Source organism: Spermophilus citellus (genome assembly GCF_964194105.1).
Source record: "Spermophilus citellus genome assembly, chromosome: 10".
NCBI lineage: Eukaryota > Metazoa > Chordata > Mammalia > Rodentia > Sciuridae > Spermophilus > Spermophilus citellus.
The window spans coordinates 27333577-27350517 of record NC_138197.1 but is presented as its reverse complement, the minus strand read 5'-3'; the positions used below and the strand labels follow the sequence as shown (position 1 = coordinate 27350517).

Sequence of the window (16941 nt, the reverse complement as noted above, 5' to 3'; positions counted from 1 at the left end):
AACAGGGAGAGGTGACTCTTTTGCGGAAGTTTTCTGAAACTCCTCAAAAAGGGAAAAAGCTGGATAAAAGCCGGTTGTGGTGGCACATGCCTGTGATACCAGCAGCTCAGGAGGCTGAGGCAGGAGGATCATGAGTTCACAGCCAGCCTCAGCAATGGTGAGGCACTGAGCAACTCAGTGAGACCCTGTTTCTAAATAAAATGCAAAACAGGGCTGGGGATGCGGCTCAGTGGTCAAGTGCCTGAGTTCAATCCCTGGTATCAAAAAAGTGCTCAAAGAAGAGCTGTTATCTTTTTATTGGTGATCCATAAAATCAAGACAAAGTGTTTGGTCTTATGCATAAGCATGGAGCCTCCAGCAGGGCTTCCCATTGCTGCAAAACCATCCCAGTTTAAGGATGAAAATATCATCTTGAACTGCATTAGCAAATAAGATTAGGCCTCTCTATTTGAGGTTCTCTGTTATGTCTATATCTTCTCCATGAGAATTCTGAGGAATGTTACCACTTACTGACTATAATATAGTTCTACTATTATTTAAGTGAGGATGAAGTCAAGGCACTTTCTTTAGGAAGTTTCTTCTGTAGTGGAACCTTAGCTACCCAAACTAATCTAACCCTCCCTTCTAATGCACTGAGTAGCTCTCAACCATGTGCATCTCTAATTAAGAATCTCTGTACTACAGTAATTACTGTAACTATTTCTGTTTATAATAATCCCTTCAATTTCTTTGTGGCAGATTGTACTGTTGTTCACAATTATTTGTCCATGCTTCTTTATAGGGACAGTATACAATTGTTCCTCAATATCCAGGGGGAATTGGTTCTGGAACCTCTTGTAAATACCAAAATCCCAGGATACTCAGGGTTTAAATATATATATATATATATATATATATATATATATATATATATATATGGCACAATGTTCATATATAATCTATGCATCCTCCTGTATACTTTAAATCATATCATAGATTACTTATAATACCAAATAGAATGTAATTGTTCCACAAATAGTTGTTACACTAATGTTTATTGTTAAGGTAATAATGACAAGACAACAAGTCTGCACATGTTCAGGATAGACACATTTTTTAAGGAATTTTTGATCAACGTTTGGTTGTATCCTTAGGTATGGGATGGTGGATGTGGAGAGCTGACTATACTTCTTAGTTCCATTATATTGGGGATTAGTGATATGACGTGCTTTAGCCAATGCAGTGTGAGCAGCTGTGATATCAGCCACACGTGAGCATGAGTCTGAAATTCTTTGTGTGGTGTTGCTCTATGCCTCCTGTAGTGAGCATCTGTCTCTGTCCTGAGGACAACATGAGTTACATGATGGCTTCTCTGGCCACCATTCTCTGTATTCTGGAATTAGATGGCACACAGAACCTGGTCTAGCCCAGAGCCCAGCTGAATTCAAAAGAACTGCAGCTGAACAACATCCTTGTGTGCCATGAGCCAGGTATGAATGTCTGGCTGTAGGTCACTGAGAGTTTGAGATCATTTGTTCCCGCAGCAACTGGTGTTCTCTTATTAGACTCTCAGATTCCTCAGATGCAAGTCCACGAGTATCTTTATGGGATGCCCCAACACCCAACATGAGGCTGTGAAGCTGAAGGCCCCTAATAAGCACTTGCATAACAAGATAAGATTTATTATGTCCATGATAGCTCCATTGTCTGAAGTTTGGGATTAATTCCTAGTTCCTATTGCTGACACATTGGCGTATCATCATAAGCGCCTTAAAGTTATGTTCCAAGTCACTCTCACCCTCCCCTTGCACATCCTGATGTCAGTCTACTGAGTTATGGATGATTGACCAAGAAATCCAATCACTTAGACTTCAAGAAAGTAAAGTTGGGTGTTGGCCATCATATATATATATATATTCATATATATTGTTTCTATTCCTAAGATGGTCATATCCAAGTAGAGAAAATCTACTATGATTGTTCTTGTGAGGCTTATCTCTATGTTGCTTTTGAACTTAAGATGATCCACAGTCTTTATCCAGGGAGTTCTGCAATGAAAACAGTCAACCTCCTGCTTTAATTATTCAGTAAATTTCCCTACCTTGCCTAGAGACCTATCTAGGCAAGACTGCAGCAATCAGAGACAATTTAAGGCATAATCCTGGGCTTCAAGGGGCCTTTAGTATAATTGAAGAGACAGAAGGTATGTGTAAAATTAAGACAATCAAGGATTGCATACCCCTTCATTCTTCACAGAAGGTACTAAAGTATGATAGGAAAATGAGTTGGGACTAGAAGTCAGGAGACGTGGTCTTGTCCTGGCTCAGCTGCTACTTAAAGTTATGGTAAGATTTTTTCACTATTCCAAGAATGTACAAAAAGGAATGGACAGGTTGATAAAGGGTCCTTCTTCACATTTCTGTGGTGAAATTTCTACAACTAGGAGATACCATCAAGCAGCACACATGTAACAGGTGCTCAGTGTGTGGCACAGGGAGCAAAGGGGACCTCTTTGCTTTCCTGTTTCTTGCCCCCATCTCCAAGCTGCTCTGGTTCCAGCCCAAGCTTAGGTGTCTCCTGTGTCATGAGTCATGGCCTGAAGGTGCTGACCTGAAAGTGTAAAGTCTCAGAAAATAAGCTCAGAATTCTTCCCGGGGGGCACAGGGGCTGGGGTATACTGGAGCTGATTCAGGTCCCCAAAGTTGCACTTTGGGGTGCATCCATAGGTGACCGAAGGGAACTTGTCAATGTGGCCAATCTCTTGGTGGACAGTATTTCAAGAAGCTGAATACCACTTCTTGGGAAAAAATAGTTCTCACAATGATAGGATCCACAATGACAGCAGGCTCCTGAAGCCTGGGATGCCCGATTTGACATGAAAGAAGGAGGGGAAGACAGTGCTGGGAGAAATGGCAAGGGAGAGCTTTTAGAACACCCAGCAATGCTCTCCTGAGGTTCTCTGGAAAAATACAGAAAGTACAGATGATCTCATTGGCTGCAATAAATACCCCTCTCCTGGCTCCTCTGCAGCCAATATATTTAAATTCCCAGCTCAGGGCCTTGTGGGGGTCTGCTCAGATGACTGTGGGGTTGTGCTCTGTGTCGGCAGTCTTCCTTTGGCTATGTGTCCATTGTGAACTTTTTCCCAGGTGTTTATAGGAGCTGGGACCACATGCATATCGAGGTACTTGCATCAGAACTTGGATTCTTTAAAACAAGGGACTCATTTGTAAGAACATCCTCCATTTATAGGAAATCAGGTTCCTTTGTGGAGTGCTCCTGGCAGTGCAGCAAAAGGAAGTGGAAGCTGGATACAAGATAACACGGTGAACAGGAATAACGGCTTTACTTACTTGGGACTCCAGACACCAGCCTCAGGGGACGCAGCACACGGAAAGCCCGCAGCGCCTTCACGTCAAATCCAGCCCCTTTCCCTCCGAGAGCATTGGCCCCATCTGCTTTGGTTGCTTGTTCTAAAATTGCACTAAAAAGCCTAGAGGAGAGGAGAGAGAGCAGAGCTGTCAGGACCAGGTTTCATTGACCTGCCGGGGCTCCAATCTCCGAACAAGCCGGTACTAGCAGGCCATGCACACACCTAGGTGTGTACATGGGAGGGCCCACGGATGGCTGGAAGTTGGCATTCTCTCCAAGAGTGTCACCACAGCCTACAGAGGGCTGCACAAGGTGAGGGACAGAACATTTGCCTTGAGAACACATCTGGCTTTGTTCAAGCTGGGAGGTGCTGGACAGATGTGTAAGGCAGGTGACGTTGGCTGTCTCTTCTGGGATGCCCTCTGCCCCCTCTACGACATCCTAGTTCCACCTCCCATGAGTGCCAACAGCCACATACCTTCCCTTCCCACCCCCTGGCTCCTGGAAACCCCCTCTCTTTGATTTATTTCTGGGTACAAATAAATAATTCCATAGGAATCTATTTTGTACTGGCACATAATGGTTGCTCAGGAGATATATGTTGATCGAGTGGATGCCTGAATGGTTAAATGAAAAATTTCAAGTGGGAACAATCCACACATAATGGAGACACAGAGAATTCCTTTCTAACGCTGAGTGTCTGTCCTTTACAGTTATTCTTCCAATAAATATGAACAACTACTATGTGACAGGCACCATTCTGTTGCAATAGCCCAGGATGGACACGTTGGGGGCTTAGACCTGGCAGTGGTGTCAGAGGCAATGAGAAGGAGTTGAGTTCTATGTTCATTTTAAGATCAAGTAATGGGATTGGCTGTGAGGTGTGAGGAAAGAGAGGAATGAAAGATGATTCCAATATTTTTGTCTTGGGCAGGAAGGATGAGACATGGCAGAATGGATATCCAGGAATCTACTGCTAACTTGCTGATGCTTGAGCCGTTGACTGGACATCTGAATGAGTACTGTGACTCGGGTTAATGTGTCTGAAAGTCCAGGCTGAAGAAAAAATTCGGTAGCTATACACATTGTATTTAAAGTCAAATCATATGATCACCTAGGAGGCTAGCATAGAGATGAAGGTGTAAAAGGACTGAGCGGTGGGGTCCTCCAAGACTGAAAGGTCAACGCAGGAGAAACCAACAAAAGAGACTGATGGGAGTGGCTTTCGGGATAGGAGAGTGGAGAGAATGGTGCCCACAAAGGAAGTGGTAGTGAGAAGGTGATGGGTACCTGCCTCAGTGCTGCAGATACCACCATGAGCAACTGGCCACTGGGTTAGTGAAATGAGGACCTCGGACATCTAGAAACACCTGTTTTAGCAGAGTGATGGGGTAAAAGGTTAATAGGTAAGTCCATGAGCAAATGGGGGAAGGTGGAAACAGTGAGAAGAGATAGCCCCATCTAATAGAAATACAACGCAAGCCACAAATGGGAGCCTGTGTTTAAGTTAACTGTTCCAATAGCCACATTAAAAAAGCAAAAACAGGTGAAATTAACTGTGACAGTATAATTTATCTGGCCCAATATTATCATGTAAAAATGTAATAAATAAACATATCATCCTGTAAATATTTGCTATTCTTTGTTTTGTATTAAATATTTGAAATATGCTGTATGTTTTATACTTAAAGAATATTTCATATCAAATTAGCCTCATCTCAAGTGCAGAAAGGCCACATGTGGCTACCATACAGACAATTCTTTTTTTAAAAAAAAAGTTTCACATTTGTTCTTTTTAGATATACATGACAGCAGAGTGTATTTTGACATGTTGTATGTGCATGGAGTATAATTTATCCTAATTAGATCCAATTCTTGTGATACTGAATTACACTGGTAATGTATTCATATATGAAACAGAAAAGCTGTGTTCAATTCATTTTACTGTCTTTCCTAATCCCATCCCCTCTCCCTTCCCTTCATTTTCCTTTGTCTAATCTTGGGAACTTCTACTCTCCCCACCCCATCATTGTGTGGCCTTTGTGTTTGGGGGATTGGCTTATTTCATTTATCATGATAGTCTCTAGCTCCATCCATTTATCAGCAAATGCCATAATTTCATTCTTCTTTATGGCTGAGTAATATTCCCTGTGTATATATAATTTTCAAGAATACAAATAACAATGAATATTGGTGAGGATGTGGGGAAAAGGTACACTCATACATTGCTGGTGGGACTGCGAATTGGTGCAACCACTCTGGAAAACAGTATGGAGATTCCTCAGAAAACTTGGAATGGAACCACCATTTGATCTAGTATCCTACTCCTGGGTCTATACCCAAATGACTTAAAATCAGCATACTACAGTGATACAACCACATGAATGTTTATAGCAATGGAACCAACGTAAATGAACTTCAACCAATGAATGGATAAAGAAAATGTGGTATATAGACAACTCTTTTTAGCATTTTTGCTATAAAAGTGAACAGAACATAAAAGGTGGTCACCACAAGTGGCTGTGGAGTCAAGAGGTTTTGATGGGAGATACCACAGCATTTTTATACACCATGAGGAAGGTTGATGGTACAGAAGTGAGAGGAATGATTACTGGAAGGATTCATGTCCTTCAAGAGTCAGGAAAGAAATCTATGGATGGGGAAGAGCGGTTGATCATGGGCCAGGTAGGAAGGCACACTGGAAGAGGACAGATGTGACTGTGGGAACATAAGAAAGTCCTCTTCTGCTTGTTTCTGTGTTCTCAGGGAAGGAGGTACTAGAGTCATCAGCTGAAAATGTGAAAGGGGTGGGGGTACTGGAAGTTTGAAGAGAGAGGCAAAGATGGGAAATGATCAGGGGAGCAGAAAAGGGGGTAAGGTAGGGACATGTGGTTGGGTTTCTGGGTGTCACCAGGGGCTGGCTTGAGGTTGCTGGTCATGAGAGGGAAGCAAGACTTAGCTGACTTTTCTCAGCCCTTTCCAGTACCACGTAGATCTCCATCTCATTGGACTTGATTAGGGCTGGTGTTTTTCCAGGGGAGCAAGATAAATGAAGAGAGGAGTAAAAAACTGAGTGTAAATGCCAGTGAGTGGTTGTAACAATGGAGTGTGGCATCTACACTGGTGGAAAGGACAAGAGAGGGAGGGGAACAGAGAGAATGTGGTGGGATGAGTGGATTGACAGAGTCGGGGTGTAAGAGAGCATGCTGACAAAGTAGGCGGTGCTGGTGAGAGTAGGATGCTGGGTTTGAGCTAATGGGGAGGGTGCAGTTATCAGTTATGGCAGGGAGACTGGCTATAACCCTGGGAATGGGCAACTGAGATAGGATGGAGGTCAGAATCCCCAGAGAAGGCAGCAAGGGACAAGAGGGCAAGATGGCAGAGTAGTGAGTGTTGGAGAGAGCTGGAGTGAGCCCAGAGTGGATGTCCTCCAGGTGCATGGAAGAGTGACTCAAAGGTATGCAATGAGGAGTAGGAAGCACAGGGTCTGATGACAGAATAGCCACACTGGAGGATTTCAGGAAGGGGGAACGGGGGAGGTCTGAAAACAGAAAGGAAGAGAAGGCAGGGCCCCACCCACTCTCCACCTCCACTGGAATGACGCATCTGGAAGAGAGTGGTGCTACCCCCTGAGAGGGTGCAGGGAAGCAGCATGCTTGGGGGAGAGCCAGAAAGGGAAGGTAGTGACCAGAAACACAGCTGAGGACGCAGGGCAGGAGTGGGGCCCGCAAAGTCTCACTGGGCTTCAGTTACACCCACTCATTTCCATATGGTTCTTTTCCTCTACAGCCACAGACCCTTGACCAGGGGCTGCATGGGTCACAAAGCTGAAGACAGCATCTGGCCCTTTACAGACAAGGTGTGCTGCCCTGAATAGATGATGACTATGGGGACCAGAGGGCACCCTGCAAAGGGTTCAGGAGTGAGGTGCAGAGGGAAGGTTAGACCCCAGGTTCACATAATCAGATGGGAAAGGGACTCAATGTGATGAAGGATGACCCGGGCATTCTGGGCTTTGGGTGGTAACCAAGAAAAATAGGGAAAAGGGCAGCAGCAGCAATTTCTGTCCTTTATGCCTAGAAATGACTCAATAAGTCATTGTCAGAATGTGTCCTGGGTTGTTTCTGCAGTAGGGGGGCCTGTGGCCAGGGAGGAAGCCCAAGGATTAGAACAGGGCGCTGTATCACATCTGAACAACGGCCTGGGGCAACTTTGCTTCCTGAGCTCATGCTCCAGGAAACTGGGCCTATGAACAGGGTCCAGGTGCAGCTGAAGGCTGGTTGGCAGAAGTCAGAGCCAGGCACTGCCAGGCAATGCTGGGGTGGTTTAGACTAAGGATTTAAGGGACTTCTTGGGCAGTGAGGTCAGAATTGAATGTCTCGGGTTCTAGTACCACTATCCCAGACTTAACAGTGGCTTCCTTTCTGTTTTCTTTTTTTCCCCCAGTGCTAGGAATCAAACCAGGGCCTTGAGCTTATTAGAGAAGGACTCTGCCACTGGGCTGTGTCCCTAGCCCCCTTCTATCTGTTTTATGTACTTGGCCTGACTGAGACTTTGAATAATGTGTTTTGCACCTAAAAGAAGTTTTGCCCAGCATGCACAGGCTCTGAGTTCAATCTCCAGCATCACCAGAGAGAGGGGGAAATACAGGCTGGGGATATAGCTCGGTGGTAGAGTACTTGTCTAGCATATGTGAAGCCCTGAGTTCAATCCCCAGCACTGAGAAAAATAAAGTTATGAAAATCATAGCCAGACCACATCTAAAGTGTCTCTCTCTCTCGCTTTTCTTTTTTTTCTTTTTCTTTTTGGTACCAAGGATTGAACTCAGAGGCACTCTACCACTGAGCCACATCCCCAGCCCTATTCTGTATTTTATTTAGAGACAGGGTCTCACTGAGGTGCTTTAGCACCTCGCCATTGCTGAGGCTGACTTTGAACTTGCGATCCTCCTATCTCAGCCTCCTGAGCTGCTGCTGGAATTATAAGCATGCACCACCACACCCAGCTCTCAAGTCTCTTAACTCTTTGATTCTGTGACTTAGTTCGGCAATCTGATGGTTTCCTATGTTAGTTGGATTCTTATGTCTTGAGTTCCAGGCAGAAGTTGCCAAGGATCAGGGGAGTGGATTCCTTTCTCTACAAGGGAAGTGTTCTTTCCACTGAAATCTAGATCACTGAAACCTGAGGAAATGGAGACCAGCTTGCAAGCTGGTCAAACAACATTCCAAATCCAAATCAGATTTTGTTCCCAGTATTTCCTGGAAGAAAGCAATATGCTTATTGGAATACAAGATGTTCACAAAATATTATTCAGTGAAGGAAGCAGAAATGAGACAGCTTTCTTCTCTATTAACTCCTACCCCAACTTGAAACTCTTTCATTAAGTGTTGTCCTTTAATTTTGAATGGATAGATAATTTAGAAATGGGTACAGCAAGTGTTTTGGTGGGGACTGTTGGGTGAGCTTCTCCTCAGTTAGATGGTGTAAGGGCAAAACCACTGCTTTGTGCCTGCTGGACCCTGGGGTGGGTCCTGATGTGGATGCTTGGCTGGGGGTTTCTCGGGAGGTGATGGGCAGTTCTGCAGCCAGCTGCTGGAACTTTAAGAGAGGAGGACAAGGAGGCTCCATAGGACCCAAGGAATCAGAAAGGCAAGGCCATGCTGTGAGGGAGACAGAGATGTAACTAAAGGCTTTGTGGTGGGGTAGAATCTCCTGAGTGAGGGACCTACTGAGGAGTCCTTGGTTCTTGGGTTCAGGGGAGGTAGATTACAGAGGCCCTTTAAGTCCCCTCCACATTCACTCATTGGTCCCATCTCCCCACTGCACCAAGGAGACTCCCCTGCTTTGAGAAGGAAATGTCTCCTGTGACAGACCCCCAGAATGGGAACGTAGAGACAAGAGGGATATACCCCAAGGCAGACTGGCAGCCCTGACCTCTTCTCTGATTTATAGGAGGCTAGAAGAAACCTTCGGCTAACTAGCTACAGAGGGAGGGGGCCCAGGATTTCCTAAGAGACTCAGGAAAGCAGAGGGAGGTGCATGTAATACTGTAAAGGGGGCAGGAAAAAAGTCATGGCTGGAGAGAAGGGGTGAGCTACACCCTCTGGGGATGGAGGATCATTTTTCTAGTTGGAAGGATGAGCTGAGATTTAGACTGGGTGGAGAGCACCTAGGACCAAGGCTCCTGGAAAAGATAAACTAGTTGCTAAATATGGCCAAGTGTGAGATGAAGGGAGAAAACACCCCAAAGGTCATGGTGAACAGCAAGCTGAGCAAGTGTTGGCCTCATAACCTCTGTGGTTTAAAACACTAAACAGAGGCATCTTTCAGAAGAGAGCCAAATCTGGATGCCTCCCTCTCTCCATCAGCCTCATGGCCAAAACCCCAGGGAGAAGTGACTAGTCTCTGGACCAGTCCAATGAAAAGTGTGCCTCCTGTCGAGGTGGGGAGGACCAACAGTCTAAGGGATGAAGAAAGGGCCAAAAAAAAAAAAAAAAACCCTGCAAACATGCAGTGTCAGCCAGCCATGCATGTTCTCCTGAGCGGGAAGGCATGGTCCTGCCTTCCCAGGGCTCCTATTTGAGGTCTCCCCTTTTTTGGTCTCCTTTTCTCAAGCTTCAGGTAAGTAAGGTCATGAATGGGACAGAGTATATCTAGTCAAATTCAGCCCTTTTTATAAACACGGAGCATCTCTGCCTAAAAACTTGTCCTGCAAGTCAACCCATCTCTCCACTGGTCCCAGAAGCGTCAACTCTCATTCCTGAGGCTTCTGTCTTTGCATGTGTCACAGGTTACCAGGAGACTGAGGCCTTGAGAAAGAGGCTGAATTTAAAAAGGATTTAGGGGTACAGGGAACAACCCACCTTTAGGACTTTTGCTAGGGTTTATTTGCTGAGTTCATTCAAGACATTTCTTTAGCCACTCTGTTTATTTTGGCATGAACAGCAGTGGCAAAACCTCTCATGTAACTGTATCCTTACCCCGGGTCCCTGCAGCCAGACCTATTAATGGCTAATAACTTTAGTACTCCTCGTGACACCCAAATACCCCTGATGTTCATGTGGCCAAAATGCGTCATTCATTGGCCAGGCAACATGAGACAACACAGGAAAAACCCTAACACGTTCCAAACAACTATTATGAGCCAGCCAGATGGCCAAGGACAAGGAAATAACTTGTAAATAATCTTGATTTGCTCCTGTGTTATTTCCTGCCGTAAAGACCAGGCGCTCCCCCGAGATAATGAATGGCGAGTGCTCTGTTAAAGCCCGCAGTGGCTCAGGTGTGTACTGGGATAGCACAAAGGGAGTCACCAAAAATAGCCTCCTGGTATAACAGCCTCCTGACATCCTGCTCTTCATACTGAATCCTGTGGGGACCCGGAATCATGCAGGGTGGCCACCATGGAAGCATTTGCCAGGTACCAAGTAACACAAGGTCAGCTTGGAAGAGCGAGCTTGTTGTTGAAGAGAAGCTGCTGGACAGGTGACCCCTGTTATCAACAAAACACAGGAGTCATTGGAACTTCACCCACTGTGTCCTAAGGTATTCTATTTCACACAGTGCACGCAGGCCTGTGAGGTACAAATATGTCATCGAGAATCTTGAAAGGAAATTTCTTGATAAGGAAATTGTCACTTCCAAAATGGGATTCTTGACCCTGCTTTTTTTTTTTTTTTTTTTTTTAAGCCACTATCAACTATGCCTCATCCTAACATGGAACAGTATCTGGAGGAAGGTACCTCAGCTCAGGCCGGGTGGACTTACCCACCACCTTGGCCTTTCAGAGTTCTGTTTCCTTCTCTCTCAGTTGTCTCAAGCAATCTGGTTTCTTGGGGCCACAGAGCAGGGCCCACTGTGGAGCTAGGGACAGGATGGTATACATGAGCAATCTGTGGACCAAAGGCATAGGCTCGGCAGGCGTCCCCACATCATGCCACACGGGTGGGCTGGATACTCCCAGGCAACCTGACTAAATCTGCTCAGTGATACAGTGGGAAAGCTGGTCAGAAGAACTGCTGGCTCAGATGTGGTTGGAGTGGGAGAGAAAAGCCGTTAAGCAGAGGAACTGCTTCATCTGCACAGAGGGCCCTGGTGCCATTAAGAGCACACAAATTCAAGTGTGCGTATCTGGTGTTTGTGTACATATTGTGTGCATGCATGTGTGCATGTGTGTATATATCTGCCTCTGTGTGTGTGTGTGTGTGTGCATGCTGATGCATGTGGGAGTGGTGCTGTTAGGTAATAGCTCCTCTCCCTGCAGAAAAAAATCTGAACTCAAAGTGACTGTTAACATCCTTTCATTGCCTGAAGGCTAGTACAGGTATGACCAAATCAAAAAGAGATACGAGGAGAGAGAAAAAGAGGTGTGCACGGGTAAGGCAAGGAAAGGAGAAAGACAGATGTACTTACCCTACAACCACAATTATAAAATCTAGTAAATTCCAACCGTTGCGGAGGTAAGCGTTGGGGTGAAAGAGAAGACCATAGGCGATTACTTTTAAAAATGCTTCCACAGTAAAAATTATGAGAAAGAGATATTCCACTCGTTCCTAGGAAACAAAAACAGAAAAAAAAAGAGAAAAAAATAAGTCATTAGATTAGGGATGTGGAAAGTTCTGAACCAGCAGATCTCACATGTAGGGTCGGGTACCACATGATGGCACGTCAGTCATCCACAGACTGCAAATACAATGGAAATTCCACAAGACTTTGTCACTTAGTGACATCATAGCCATCTTAGTTTGTGTAAGTACACTCCATGATGTCACTGAAATCACCTAATGTCACATTTCTCAGAATGTATTCCCATCATTAAGAACACACAACAAGGGCTGTGGCTCAGTGGCAGAGCATTTGCCTAGCACAGGCAAGGCACTGGGTTTCATCCTTATCGCCATGTAAAAAAATGAACAAATAGAATAAAGGCATGCCGTCCAGCTCCAACTACAAACAAACAAACAAACAAACAAACAAAGAACACATGATGGCAGATGGAAGAGAAGACTCCCTCCTCTGTGGTAGACATAAGGAATACTAAAGAGTGGACCTCCAATCCACAACTTCTTCAACCATAAGAGCTCCAATCCACTATAGATTAAAGGGTGTGTGTGTGTGTGTGTGTGTGTGTGTGTGTGTGTGTTCAAAGTTCTCTGTTAAATTATAAATATTAGGGTGGTACACAAATTCACATTGCTCTCTAAACATCTTATTAAACCAATTAACATCTTATTGTACCCTTTTTGAAGAAAAGTCATAATGTCTTGATCTAAAGGGAAAAAACACCAAGAGAGAGGAGAAGGATGCTGAGAAAAGGGCTGGAGCAGAACCCCATGATTTTCAACATGCCTCGATTCTGCAGTAAAAAATAGTGAAGGTCACAGACACGGTTCTGGGAGGGTACCAGCTGAGTACCCTCCATAACAGCAGCAATACAGCCAGCCACAAAGAAATCAAGACACTGAAGGTCTTGTCACAGCAGCCAGAAGACAACCTGCTCATATACATGGATCCAGAAATTTGAGATCTCTTCCGTGAGCAGATGAGACTCTGCCCAAAGACACAGACCAGGTCTGCAAAAGAAACCAGCAATCTGACAGTGGAAGCAGTCGCCAGGGTGGGTGATGAATGGAAAAGGCCAGCTCTTAAGGAGCAGAGGGTTATCTTTTCTCTCCCTGTTACCTTGAAGAAGGGCTTTAAGGATGCAGTTCCTGTCCCTGGGTGCCACAGTCCACAGGGCAAACTCATTGAGTCAATTAGAGCGAGCTGACTCCCTGTGCTGATTCTCTCACTTCCCTCACCATTAATTGCTCCTTCTCCTCAGTCCCCAGCACAGAGCCTTAATGGCCCCCACCAGGCAAAGGCTGCCTGGATGGCTTCATGCTCCACTGCTTTTCTCTGCAAGAGCTTCAGCCCCAATCTCATTGGAGCCACCAAATACTTGTCCATGTGCATTCAGGTGCAGGTTTTCCAAAGCAGGGCTTGCCCATCCACTGTCCCCAGGAGACACTAAACTCAGAATCACCAGACCTCCCTCTTCTGCCAGGTCAGAGGGAGCTCACTAAAGATGTCCAGGTCCATGCACATTCTGGAAAGGGGCATTGCCTGCAAAGGCCCACCTCTCCCGCCAAGCTGGCTGGCAGGGTGCTCTAAATCTGGGGCACTTGGGAGTCTGTCGGGTAATTCTGCAGGGACAGGTACCCTCTGCCCCAGTCACTCTCTCATCTCCTAGACATTTAATGAGCTCTGGCCTCACTGTGCCCAGCTCTGAATGATGCAATTTGAAGATGCTACGCTAAAAACTGCAGACTTCTGGGCCCCATCTCCTGGCCATGAAGCATAGCAATATGTATTATAGACAATTCCAGGTGTTTCTGAGGCAACTCAAAATCTGAGGGAAGCCACCAGCACAGGTGCTGACAAAGGCCCCCATCGGGCAGTATCAGGAAAGGAGCAGAAGGTTCAGATTCAGTCATCATCTAGAAGACTCATCTTTTATCCTCCCCTTTTAGTACCCTACAGTTGGTCTGCGGATGTAGCTGCCTTGGTGGTTGTGACCCAGGAACAATCTATGATGTGTGGAAGCATCAGCCTTTTCAAATTAGGTGATACTGGGTTAGAGCGTACATTAGGCCATGTTAACAGGGAAGACATCTTACAGAAGGGCGGCTGCAAGCTGAGGATACTTGTAGAAGGCGAGAGAGGGAGGAGCTATCAAACAGCCACTCAGCCCCAGTCGTCTTGCCCCCACCCCCATGAGCAAGCCGACTTCCTGTGCTGTCCACCCATCCACCCATACACCTACCCATTCACCCACCCACCCACCCATTTATCCATCCATCTAATCATTCACCAATCCACTCATCCATCCATCCATCCATCCATCTACTCCGTTATTCAAGACCAGGATGGTACAACTAAGTGAATTGTCAGAAAGTGACATGGAGTTCTCTTTGGGTGGCCTAGAAATGAACTTTTTGGGAGAGACAGCACCCAAGCTCAGAGTCCTTCCTCCCCCTCCAGGAGAACACCAATATTGCAAAGACTCCAAGGGCCCTACATGATAGGAAGCTGGCATTCCCAGACAACTTCCTATAAACAGCTGGCACCCCCAATCCAGACTGCCTGGCACCAAGCAGTCTGTTTATTCCCTCATTGACAAGACTACTTTCCCTTGCTTAAAAAGACAGCACTGTAGGGGAGGAGGGGGCCCTCCACTGGGATGCAGACTCAGCAGCATCCTGGACCTGCTGCATAACTTTGTGAGATATGGGGATTGGGGGATATGTGACTTCTCTTAATTAACTTTGGCCTACATAAGTTTTCCTAATGAAGACTGTTCCTTACTCCATGCCATGTGACATCTGTTCCACACCCTGGTAAATAACACATAGTGATACAGAAGGATCCACCCCACACATCAGTGAATCACTCAATCAAAAATTCACTCAAACATTCACAAATGTGCTTATGTATGTGGCTGGGTGCTGGAGAGCTGAGATAAAGAGCTCAGAAACTGAGTGGAGAGGGAGCCTCAGTCCAGAAGGACAATGCCTTCCAAAGGAGCTCGGCATGGATGAGCACGCACTATCTTAGCTTTCCATTTATCCTCCCATGCACACATGTCCCACCTGGTCAACTGTATCATAAGCTCCTAGGGGACAGAGATTTTGATAGACAATGTTTTGATGGTAATACTCAATAATCTTAATTCACCACCAACTGATATGTGTGGCTTAGGCCAAGTCACTTTACTTCTCTGTGTCTGTTTCCTCATATGTACACAAAATTTTTAAAATTACATATCTGTGTGTACACACACACACACACACACACACACACATGAACACTCACAGACCTAGGCTCCTAGCATGTATTTGGAACAGGTGAGGGGAAGGCTGAAAAAACAGGGCTTTGACGCCTCATCCCCTCTTAAGCCAGAGCAATGCCACGTTAACCCACATTGGGTTGAGTTGTCCAGAGAGCTAATATGATGGAATATGAACAGAGAACACACACACACACACACACACACACACACACAAAAGCAGTGGCTGCCTTTACCAACCACTCTGGAAGACTTTCATTGACTTTACCTGCTGGATTCTGCATACAATTTTACTCAAGAAGAGGGATCACTGCTTTTGTAGTTTTTCTGATAACTTGGAACAACAAAGTGTTCCAACTTATAGATGACTTCTGAAACACCTCTGAAATGCTTTGGCAAGTGAGGATGCTGCTCACCAGCCTGTGTGCAGATGTGGCAAAGGTACAGCTAGATCCCAGGACATGGAATGGAGCTAAGAGCTCTTTTTCACTTTCTCTTCCTGTTGTTCTGGGACTCACCATAAGTGCAAATAAACATTATAATAAAAATACCCATCATCTGAAAATTATTAATAATGGTGTTTTAGGGGAACACAAACTCCTTAGGAGCAGAAGTTAGTTTAGTTTAGATCTTTTAGGACAAGGACAACCAGGGAGAGACTGATGTGTCTCTCCATATAGGTGCGTTTCTGCAGCACAGCTACAAATACTGTAAAGCTGTGAAATGCCTATCTTCCTGTGCTGAGCACTACAAGGCTTTAGGTTTGCGCTGTGAAAGAGCCAAGGTGTCAGAATTCATACCCAGAGAGACTGTGTCCCCCTACTTGAATTTATGTATTTATTGAGGCTACCAAGAATTCTACATCAAACAGAATTGATGAGAAGCTCATTTACACGATTTTATCGAGGTACAAGGGAAAAGACAATAGACACAATAACAATACTTCACACAGCACATTGTTTTCCAGATTGTTTCATAACGTAAGTACTGTTCAACCTGACCTCTAACTACAGTCTCCGGTCTCTTCTCCAGCTAAGAGACCTTAGCTCCTCGCTCTCCGATCCTCTCCTGCATTCATCCTGCATCACAAACACTTCCTGAGAGTCTGCTCAGCCCCAGGCCACATTGCAGCAGTGCTGTCTCAGGAGACTGACAGATGTGTAGAATGTTCAAAGCTGTAAAATCAAGAGACACACAACCCCACTTCCTCATTGTGCAGAAGATAGGGGCTGCACCTCTTGCCCAGGGGATGGGCACCTAGGTTTCTTAATGACAGATCTGGTGTGTCTTTTGCTACAGTGCAGCTGTCCCTGTCTATGGACTGAGGAAGCTCTGGGTTAAGGTTTTCAATAGGGCATCCCACCCTTGGGGTCTCCACTGGTACTTGAGACTCAGCCAGGAAGTGGATTTCCATCTATAAACTAAATAGGGAATACACACACAAAGGAACATTATTTAACCTTAAAAAGGAATGACTTTCCCACACATGCTATGACATAAAGGAACCATGGAAACATCATGCTAAGTGGAAGAAGTCAGTCGCAAAAGAACAAATACTGTACGACTCCCCTTGTATAAAATACTTAGAATACATAAATTCAAAGAGACAGAAAGTAGAAAAGAGGTCACTAGGAGCTGGGAGGAGGGAGGAATGGGAAGACACTGCTTAATGGGTATACAGAATTTTAGTTTGGGGTGGGGACAGAGGTGATGGCTGTACAAAATTGTGACTATAACTAACACTACTGAATTATCCCCTAAAA

At 45.3% G+C, this 16941-nt stretch overlaps 1 protein-coding gene across 1 annotated transcript in view; it reads right to left on the bottom strand.

The window, feature by feature from the left end:
* CACNA1C (calcium voltage-gated channel subunit alpha1 C) overlaps positions 1–16941 on the bottom strand; it is a 634974-nt gene that overhangs the window by 228371 nt on the left and 389662 nt on the right. The window contains exons 4-5 of the mRNA XM_081309259.1: positions 11764–11903; positions 3333–3472 (exon numbers count right to left, since the gene is read on the bottom strand). Of these exons, the coding sequence (XP_081165385.1) occupies positions 3333–3472; positions 11764–11903 (280 nt within the window). The remainder of the gene's footprint in view (positions 1–3332; positions 3473–11763; positions 11904–16941) is intronic.